The sequence below is a fragment of the Pristiophorus japonicus genome, chromosome 27, assembly GCF_044704955.1.
Source record: "Pristiophorus japonicus isolate sPriJap1 chromosome 27, sPriJap1.hap1, whole genome shotgun sequence".
In the NCBI taxonomy this organism is placed as follows: domain Eukaryota; kingdom Metazoa; phylum Chordata; class Chondrichthyes; family Pristiophoridae; genus Pristiophorus; species Pristiophorus japonicus.
In genome coordinates this window covers 13,621,650-13,632,599 of record NC_092003.1, presented here as the reverse complement: position 1 = coordinate 13,632,599, position 10,950 = coordinate 13,621,650, and the positions used below count along the sequence as shown (strand labels likewise).

Sequence of the window (10,950 nt, the reverse complement as noted above, 5' to 3'; positions counted from 1 at the left end):
GTAGTAATTTACCAAAATTCCCTCGAATCTGGGGATATCCCAGCAGATTGGAAAACTGCAAATGTAAGGCAGGGTGGATAAAGTGGAACCAGTGGATATGGTGTATTTGTATCTTCAGAAGGAATTTGACAAGGTGCCACACAAAAGGTTACTGCACAAGATAAAGGTTCACGGGGTTGGGGGTAATATATTAGCATGGATAGAGGATTGGCTAACGAACAGAAAACAGGGAGTCGGGATAAGTGGTTCATTCTCCGGTTGACAATCAGTAACTAGTGGGGTGCCACAGCTGGGAGCTCAGTGCTGGGAGCCCAGCTATTTACAATTTATATAAACGAGTTGGAAGAAGGAACTGAGTGTAACATAGCAAAATTTGCAGATGATACAAAGATGCAAGGAAAACAAATCTGCAAAAGGACACAGACAGGTTAAGTGAGTGGGCAAAAATTAAGCAGATGGAGTATTATGTTAGAAAATGTGTGGCCATGAACTTTGGCAGAAAAACTTATTTAAGTGGAGAAAGATTACAAAGTGCCGCATTGCAGCGGTACCTGGGGGTACTTGTGCATGAAACACAAAAGTTTAGTTTGCAGGTACAGCAAGTGATCAGGAAGGCCAATGGAATCTTGGCCTTTATTGCAAAGGGGATGTAGTATAAAAGCAGCGAAGTCTTGCTACAGTTATACAGGGCATTGGTGAGGCCACAACTGGAACACTGCATGCAGTTTTGATTGCCATATTTATGAAAGAATATACTTGCTTTGGAGACAGTTCAGAGAAGATTAACTAGGTTGAATGCATAGATAAGAGGCTTGACTTATGAGGAAAGGTTGAGTAGATTGGGCCTCTACTCATTGGAATTCAGAAACGTGTAAGATTATGAGGGGGCTTGACAGGGCGGATGCAGAGAGGATGTTTCCACTGAAGGGGGAGATTAGAACTAGGGACATGAACTTAGAATAAGGGGCCGCCCATTTAAAACTGAGATGAGGAAAATTTCGTATCAGAGGATTGTGGATCTGTGGAATTCGCTGCCTCAGAGAGCATTGGAAGCTGGGACATTGAATAAATTTAAGATAGAAATAAACAGTTTCTTCAATAATAGGGGAATAATGGATTGTGGAGAGTGTGCAGGGAAGTGGAACTGAGTCCATGATCGGATCAGCCATGTTCGTATTGAATGGTGGAGCAGGCTCGAGGGGCCGTATGGCCTTCTCCTGCTCCTATTTCTTATGATCTTATTTAATGCCAGCCTTGGAATATGTCCTGATCCCGTGTGAAGCGTTGAGTTTTAACATCAAAAGTCATTTCTAGAATGTGATTATTTAAGTGATTGCAATTTAACAACAAGTAGGAGTGTCTGGCTGTAATATGTTCAATCTTTTCTGTTGCACAATATATCTCACGGGAGCAGTTGTTGCCTTCAATCGCTGCGCTTCGTGGCTGATACTAATGAGCAGTGTCTCAGCGGAGGTATCTCTCTGTATAAATTGGGGCTGCTCTCAATGTAACTTCACAGTGAATGCGGCAGTGAGAGTTCCTGCTTCAAACCAGAACACATTGTCGATTGGAACAGAAAATGGGTCAAGATTTTATTCCAGTTCGCCTTATAGAAAGCATTTACTATCCAATTCTTGCTGCTTTTGGAGTTGTCGGTAGGTTGTAGCTAATTACTAATTAATGGCCTTGATCGGTATGCTGCTCATGGTAATTGCTTGTTGATGGAGCAAACTTTCTTTCTGTGGTTTCTCATACAGGCGCTTCTTAATTGACTGCTGGTTTTTCTTCAGAAACAGCAATCGCCGCTAGTTACGTAGAAATTGGACTGCAACTTCTGTCTATAGCACATGCGCAGTTATACGCAGAATTCCGGAAGCTACTTTGCGAGATGCGATGTTCCTCCCGAAAGCGTCACGACTTCTTCAGCAACTGATTTCTTAATGGCATCAAGTTGCTGTACTTACATGCGTATTAAACTCGCCAGAAAAGTTTTGGGCGTGTCCATTCTAGTGCAAATACTCTTTTAATGCGTTTTTAGCCTTAATTAAGCAAAACACAATTCCACCCAGAAAATTAGCTTTTAGAAGTGTGGACTCACGTTCCTTCAGATTTGAATTAATATTGCAGATATAAATAGATTAATAAAGTATTAATTTGCTTTACTTTTTATTTTTACCTCTTTAGTCTCACTCTTAATCCAATCTTTATTTCCCTCACTTTATTTCACTTTCTGTATTGACATTGAATTCAATAATCTAACTGACACATCCAGGTTCAGATTCTGCTCTGCCCCGGAACGATTCTTCAGTCTGATTTGTGACCTGGATGCAAAGTTGCTTGACCTACTCATGCAGTTCCAAGATACTTTGTTGAGGGAGCTGCGCTTTCGGCTTTCTAATGTACAGCCAATTCCAATGGAAAACCATAAAGACAATTCCTGGGCAAATACAAGAGTAACATTCGCCACTGAGAGCGAAATCCAGCCCAATCATTTAATGAACGAAGTGTAGCATTTCATTATTTATTTCAGCCAATTTCATAATTGAAACTTTATTGATAACTGTCTCTGTAACTCCAGGATAGGAGCAGTGACAGTGGATTATTGTTTCTGTATCTCCAGGATAGGACCAGTGTCAGTGGATTATTGTCTCTGTAACTCCAGGATAGGACCAGTGTCAGTGGATTATTGTCTCTGTATCTCCAGGATAGGACCAGTGACAGTGGATTATTGTCTCTGTATCTCCAGGATAGGACCAGTGACAGTGGATTATTGTCTCTGTATTTCCAGGATAGGACCAGTGACAGTGGATTATTATGTCTGTATCTCCAGGATAGGATCAGTGTCAGTGGATTATTGTTTCTGTATCTCCAGGATAGGACCAGTGACAGTCGATTATTGTCTCTGTATCTCCAGGATAGGACCAGTGACAGTGGATTATTGTCTCTGTAACTCCAGGATAGGACCAATGTCAGTGGATTATTGTCTCTGTATCTCCAGGATAGGACCAGTGTCAGTGGATTATTGTCTCTGTAACTCCAGGATAGGACCAGTGCCAGTGGATTATTGTCTCTGTATCTCCAGAATAGGACCAGTGTCAGTGGATTATTGTCTCTGTATCTCCAGGATAGGACCAGTGTCAGTGGATTATTGTTTCTGTATCTCCAGGATAGAACCAGTGACAGTGGATTATTGTCTCTGTAACTCCAGGATAGGACCAGTGACAGTGGATTATTGTCTCTGTATCTCCAGGATAGGACCAGTGACAGTGGATTATTGTTTCTGGATTTCCAGTCTGGGAACAATGTTAGTTGATTATTGAATCTTAATCTCCAGGATAGGAACAGTATGAGCTGATTAGTGTCCCTGCTTTTCCAGAATAGGAGAGCAGTGTGAGCAGAGTTATTTTTCGATCATGGGTTGTGGGTGTCGTTGACGAGGCCGGATTTATTTCCCATTCCTAATTTCTTTTGAGAAGGTGGTGGTGAGCCGTCGTTTCGAAGTCCCAGATACTGTGTGGGGAACAAAGTTCCACAGTGCTTTTACCATGGGAGATCCACGATTTTGACCCAGCGAAAATGAACAATGGCAATATATACAAGTCAGGATGTTGTGTGTTTGGAGCGGTTTTTCCATGCACCTGCTTTCCTTGTCTTTCCATTTGGCAGAGGTCGCAGGTTTGGGAGGTGCTCTCGAAGAAGCCTTTGTGCAGTGTTTAGTGCAGCTTGTCGGTGGTACAGACAGCAGCCACGGTGAGCCGGAGGTGGAGGGACTAAATGTTTAAGGAAGTGGCCCATGAGGCATTCAAGCTTTGTCCTGGATAGTGCTGAGCTCCTTGAATGTTGACTGTTCCTGTGCCCACAGTCGGTATGTAGCTGGTCCAGTTAAGTTTCTGGTCAACAGAGACCTCGCTGGATGTTGATGGTGATTAATTCAGTGATGGTAATGACGCTGACAGTCAAGGAGTGTTGGCTATCCTTTCTCTTGTTGGAGATAGGTATTGCCTGGCACTTCTGTGACACAAATGTCATTTGCCACTTTACAGCCCTAGGCTGAATGTCGCCCAGGTCTTGGTGCATACGGACATGGGCTGAGGTGTTGGAAATGGAACTGAACACTGTACAGTCATCAGCAAACTTCCCCGCTTCTGACCTTATGATGGAGGGAGGCTCATTGATGAAGCAGCTGAAGATGGTAGGGCCTTGGACACTGCCCCGAGGAACTCCTGCTGCGTTGTCCTGGGAGTGTGATGATGGACCTCCAACAATCGCGACCATCTTTCTTTGTGCTCGGTTGACTCCAGCCAGCGGACAGTTTCCACACTAATTTCCAGCGCCTTAAGTTTTACTTGGGTTCCTTGGTCAAATGCTGCTTTGATGTCAAGGACACTCACTCGCACCATACCTCTGGAATATAGCTCTTTTGTTCATGTTTGGGCCAAGGCTGTAATTACTGTCTCTGGATCAAGAAGATAGGATAAATGTCAAACTGATAATTGACTCCAAATTTGCAGGACAGGAGCTTTCTGAGCAGATTATTGTCTATGGAACTATAGGATAAGTGAGCATTCGCGGATTTCTGTCTCTGCTCTCTGCCACTTCATCAAATAACTGAATCAGGTTAGTCAGAGAGAATTTGCATTTAACGAATTGTCAATGACAGTCTCTTCCTCGCGTATGCTTCTCCAAGCGAGTATTAAATGAGTGGTGTTCACAGATTACTGCCTCGTTAATCTCCATGATAGGAGCAGTGTTAGCCGATTATAGTCCCTGGAACTTCAGGAAAGGAACGGTATTCGACATGTATTGATTCTCTGTGGACCAGGTTATATTCTCCTGCCCAGACTGAGCACTGATCCAGAGTAAGTTTCCACATCTGTGCTGCAGGCTTTTTTTTGGGCTGTTTTGTATTGTACTACGCATCAATAACTGTTCTGCACGCAACAAATTAATTTCAGTAGCTACATGACAGTGCACTTTACAACCTTTGATAGAGTTCCTCATTATTCATTGACCAGCAGTTTAACTATTGCAGCCAGCGATCAATTTCTACCATTGCTCGGTAGTCCTCGGAGTAACTGCTCTCTAGGTCTTTATACTTGGAATAGAAGCACATTATGTCTGCAGACCGGTTTGAAATTAAATGATATGCCATTATATCAATGTTATTTTTGTTGATGCAAAATTGATTTTCAATAATAAAACCAAGCACAAGACCGAGCCTGGGAGGGCGCTGAGTCTTGGCTGAACTTTCCTCAGCTCCGTGTGTGAGCTGAGTTTTGCATTACTGATTGCTTCAATGATTGAGCTGATTCTGTTGGACCCTCACCATCCACTGTCGGCATTGGACCCTCAACATCTACTGTATCCATTGGACTCTCAACATACACTGTCTCCATTGGACGCTCAACATTCAGTGTATGCATTGGACCCTCAACATTCAGTGTATGCATTGGACCCTCAACATTCAGTGTATGCATTTGACCCTCACCCTTCACTCACTCCATTGGACCCTCACCCTTCACTGTTTGCATTGGACCCTCAAACTTCGCTGCTTGAATTGGAACCTCTCTCTTCACTGTTTGCATTGGACCGGCCACTTTATTTTAGGCATTGGACCCCTAGCCCTTACTGTCTGCAATAGCCCCAAAGCTCCACTGACTGCATTGGTCCACTTTCTTCCAGGAGCTGCATGGTACCCCCACCCTCCTCTATCTCTATTTGTCTGGCACACTTCCCTGGTTTGATTTGGACCCCCAGCCTTACACTATTTGTATTAGTCACCGCCAAACTAGACAGGTCTGCATTGAATCTACCCTCCTCTGTCTCCATTCGTCCCTCACCCTCCCCGTACCTGGATTGGATGTCCCCCTCATCTGACTGCAGCAATCTTTGGCCCTTCCTTTGTCTGGATTGGACCTCACACGCCTCTGCCTATTGATTCTCTCAGCCCCTCCTGTCTGCAGTCGTCACAGCTCTAGCCCAGTCTGCATTGGCCCTTTCCCCCTCCTCATTCCCTATTGGGATCGCACCTTTCACTGTCGGGATAAGCATCTCAGTCTCCCTTTAATGGCCGGGTCGGGGATTCTGGTCAGATCGGCAGAAATGTGCTGGAGATCTCATTGTCAGGAGTTGTGAAAGGACCTGTGCCATAAAGGAGTCAGTTTTCTCTATTCGATGGAAGAACTGTGCTCTTAATTCCGCACACCATCCCACTAATCTGATGATGTCGTTTTCTTGCAGTTAATGTGATGGCGATTTTCGTCCTTTCTCGAGGAAAGTGCGGCCTCTCCAAATGTATCAGCCGATATATGGTTTCCATGGCAGCGGCAGATCTCCTGGTCCTCGTCACCGAGGTGCTGATGTGGCGATTAGCAGACCTTTTCTTCCCACGTTCTGTCCTCTCCATTCATTACGTCTGTTCTCTGAATATTGTGTTGGTTTTTGCAACAACCGTGATTTCTGTCTGGCTCACAGTTGCTTTCACCGTCGATCGATTTGTGGCCATTTGCTGTCAGAAGCTGAGAACGAGTTATTGCAGCGAGAGAACGGCAGCTGTGGTTATAGGAACAGTGTGTGTGCTGGGCTGTTTCAAATCTGTACCCTGGTACTTTACATATCAACCGCAGCTTATCATTGGAACTGTGCCTTGGGGTTGCACGAGAAAACCCATCTTTTATATCTCCCCCGCGTGGGCAGCATTTGAATTAACGTTTTATATTGTAACCCCGTGCCTCCCTTTCGGTTTTGTTTTGCTGTTCAATGTCCTCACAGCCAGGCACATTTTAGTGGCCAGCAGAGTCCGCAGGGGACTCCGCGATCACAGCAATGGAGAACATCAGCAGGATCCAGAGATGGAGAACCGGAGGAAATCCATCGTTTTACTCTTCAGTATATCCGGCACTTTCATACTGTTGTGGCTGACTGAAATTATGTTTTACACATATCAGCGAATTACAAACACTTATGATTATTCCACGCACGACCCTCTATACATCGCTGAAAGGACTGGAGTCATGCTACAGCTTCTCAGTTCCTGCACAAACACATGTATCTATGTCATTACTCAGGCGAAATTCAGAGAGGAGCTGAAGAAAACGACGCAATACCCACTCAATGTAATTGTTAAATTAATTAAAAAATAGAAACATCTGAACACTTGTGTCATCGGAACTCATTCTAGCCCGAAAGCTCATGGATCTCAAACTGTTGCTACTCAGCCTTACTCCTGTGCGAGAAAAACATTGCGGACCTCTATAAAACAACACAAATATTTTGTCTAAACATTGTGGCGAGACAGGGGACAGGTTTTCCTACAGTCTGTGTGGGGGTGGGGGAGACAGATTGTCCCACAGTCTGAATGGGGGTTGAAGGGGAGACAGTTTTTCCCACAGCCTATGTGGGGTTGGGGGAGACAGTCTGTATTACAGTCTGCTGCAGTTGTACAGGGCCTTGGTGAGACCACATCTTGAGTATTGTGTATTGTGTGCAGTTTTGGTCTCCTAATCTGAGGAAGGACGTGCTTGCTATTGAGGGAGTGCAGCGAAGGTTCACTAGACTGATTCCCAGGATGGCAGGACTGACATATGAGGAAAGAATGGATCGGCTCGGCTTATACTCACTGGAATTTAGAAAAATGAGAGGGGATCTCATCGAAACATTAAAAAATTCTGATGGGACTGGGCAGGTTAGATGCAGGAAGAATGTTCCCGATGTTGGGGAAGTCCAGAACCAAGGGACACAGTGTAAGGATAAGGGGTAGGCCATTTAGGACGGAACAACTTCTTCACTCAGAGAGCTGTTAACCTGTGGTATTCTCTATCGCAGAGAGTTGTTGATGCCAGTTCATTGGATATATTCAAGAGGGAGTTAGATATGTTAGAATTCTCCCACGATTATTGTATTACCTTTGCTACACGCTCCTCCTATTTATTGATTAAAATTCTGTCCAGCAGTACAGCTACTGTTCGGTGGCCTTTGTCCTACTCCTATTACGAATGCAACATGCATTCATACAGAGAGCCTTTACTTTAGTTTTGTTGCCATTATTTCCTACTTGTACCTTATTCTCTCCTGCACTGCTACCATTAAGCTTGCTGTTCCTTCCTGTCATTCTGCGTATTTTTATCCAAATCGCTACACTGTTCTATTGCATTGTCCTAATTCTTTAGATTTAATCCTGGTATTAAATCTGATTCTCTGGACATGTGCACTCCACAGACTCACAATCCTTTCTACAAATAATGTTTCACTTCTCGATAATTAGTTATGTATTAAGAAGCAAATTGAGGGATGATTTGATAAAGGTGTTTAAAACGTAGAAATGATTCGATAGCGTAGATACAGAGAAACTAGTTGCTCGGCTGGGGGGATCATGAACAAGGGGACATGGTCTTAACATTAGAGGTAGGCCATTTAAGAGCGAAATCGGGGAGCACATTTTGATAGGAGAGTAATGGAGATCTGGAATATAAGAACATAAGAAATAGGAGCAGGTATACGCCTGTTGTTCCATGGAGCTTCCTCCACCATTCCACAAGACATTGGCTGATCCTCTACTTCAATTCCACCTGCCCGCACTATCCCTATGTTCTTTGATTCACTTAATATCAAAAAATCTATCGATTTCCACCTTGAATCTGCTCAACGACTGAGCCTCCACTGCCCTCTGGTGTAGAGAATTCCTGGGATCCTCAACCATCTCAATGAAGACATTTCTCCTCATCTCAGTGCTAAATGTCCGGCCCTTTAATCCGAGACTGTGATCGCTGTTCCAAATTTCCCAGCCAGAGGAAACATCCTACCTGCACCAACCATTTCAGGACCTGTAAGAATCTTGCAAAAAAAATCAATGAGGTCGCCTCTCATATTCTAAAATCGAGCGAATACCTAGTTTTGTATCTTAAACAAACGTGGATAGATTACATTTGGTCGCATGAACCAAATCATTGATTGTATATCCTGAATAACTGAGGCCCAAGCTCCGATCCTTGCGATAGCCCACTGGGCACAAACTGCCAAACTGAAACCGACGCATTTACTCCTTCTCTCTGTTTTCTGACCGGTGACCAATCCTCAATCCATGCTGGTCTATTTTGCAAGTTACATCTTCAAAAAACTCGAACAAATTTGTCAAAGAAAATTTCCCTTTCACAGAGCTCTCTCCCACAAAAGGCTGTGGGTGTGGAGGTCAAATCGAGCTTTCGACTCTGAGCCATAGATTTCTGATTGTTAATTCCATGTAACTCCCTCCTTTTGTTTGGCTTCGTTCTTTCACGGAATGAGCATTCGAAAAGGTGGAAATTGTACGATCATCTTTTGTCAGTAAACCTCACTGGAAGAGGAGCTCCCACCTTTGGATGAAGAGATACCAGATGGATTGAGAACTCTCCGTTAATAAGTATCGGTTGTAAAACAGATCCGGTGCATGTAGCTAAATGTGTTACACAATGTGTCGAACTTCAGCCGCGGGATTTGAAGCTGCAATCTCTGATAACTTCACTTTCATCTCTGAGGGTATTGCATGTCCCCCTGGCCGTGTTCATCGCGGATTCTCCGTCTGTGCCTTGCTTCTCAATCAGTGAATGAATGCTGCGATTTGCGCTTTTTTGAGGCTCAGTGGCAAACCTGAAGGTAATTTCTGTATGTTTCCCTGTAATTCATTCACACCTGCCTATTCTCTAAATGTGTACGACTGCACAAATGAAGGGAAAGGAACACAGGAACATAAGAACAGGAGTCGACCATTCAGCCCATCGAGGCCTGTTCTGCCATTCAATGAGATCATGGCTGATCTGTGACCTAACTCCATCTAGCCGCCTTTGTTCCATATCCCACCATTGATTAACACAAATCTATCAATCTCAGGCTGAACATTAACAATTGATCCAGCATTAAGTGCTGGGTGCACAAGAGAATTTCACACTTCCATCACCCTTTGTGAGTAGAACGGGGTCCGAATTTCACTCTTGGCGCTAATTTTTAGACCGTGCCAACTAGACCGAGACACCGCAACCCGCAGAAAAAAAGTTTCACTGCTTGCACTTTCATTTTCCCTTAATATCTTGGAATCTTCGATCAAATCACACCATACGCTTATAATTTCAATGGAATAAAACCCTAATTTGTGCAACCTCACGTTGGAGTCCGGGTGTCATTCTACTGAAACTACACTGCACTCAATCCAAGGCGAATATATTTTTCCTGTATTATAATTACAGGAAATATAACTAATAATAATTACAAACATCAACAGGCCTACAGTGCACACTCAGTGGCGAGTGAGTAATTTGTAACATCTTGCAAGGAGCCGACACTGGCACGATGGGAGAAATGGTCTCCTGTACTGAATTGGATTATTCTACATCTGCTTGTTTATAAAACAGGAGGAAAAAGCAGCTTTATGATGGGAGCATTGATGTGTCACAACACACATCGAGCGGCTCCAGTGGTGGGATCAGTTAGCGCACGGTCCTTATATGACAGGGTCCGGAGCTGCTGATGTTATGTGTTTGAGACTCACCTGGAGCAGCTTTAGACTATGAGTGTGACATTTCTAGCGCAGTAGAAGGTAGAATTGGTGTGTCCCTGAAATGTATCTACATTTAGCGGTTCCATGTAAGCCCTGAGGTGCCTCTGGCCGAAATGTTGCAATAGCAGCTGAGTTTTACAGCAGCTCTTTCGTATGACTTGTTTAGAGGAGAAATGGGTCATTTCCATTCATAAACCAGTAACTGTGATGTGAAGAAAAAGTTGCCAGGAAAAGACTGGAATTCAATGCAGGGACAAGACATTGGGCACAATCGGGAAGATATGTAAACTCACGGGTTATATGTATATGTTTCCTACATTAAAACCGCTGAACTGTGAGGGCCCGTGCCGGCTCTATGGCACAATGGGTAGTGCCTTACACATCTATATCATTTGATTCTATAGGAACATTCAAAGGTTGTC

General features: G+C 43.9%; 1 protein-coding gene across 1 annotated transcript; it reads left to right on the top strand.

Moving 5' to 3' along the window:
- The first annotated feature begins 1,579 nt into the window (after positions 1-1,579).
- Positions 1,580-7,142, top strand: LOC139239356 (probable G-protein coupled receptor 139). Its single transcript, XM_070868034.1, has 2 exons — positions 1,580-1,655; positions 6,241-7,142. Exons 1-2 carry the CDS (start codon positions 1,580-1,582, stop codon positions 7,140-7,142), a joined length of 978 nt encoding a protein of 325 aa, XP_070724135.1.
- The last annotated feature ends 3,808 nt before the right edge of the window (positions 7,143-10,950 follow it).

What these genes read in the sequence shown, in the direction of transcription:
- LOC139239356 (XM_070868034.1), top strand. Translation starts at nt 1,580, where the DNA reads ATGGGTCAAGATTTTATTCCAGTTCGCCTTATAGAAAGCATTTACTAT. An exon ending in TGCTGCTTTTGGAGTTGTCG is followed by an intron (nt 1,656 to 6,240) that starts GTAGGTTGTAGC and finishes GTTTTCTTGCAG; the next exon opens with TTAATGTGATGGCGATTTTC.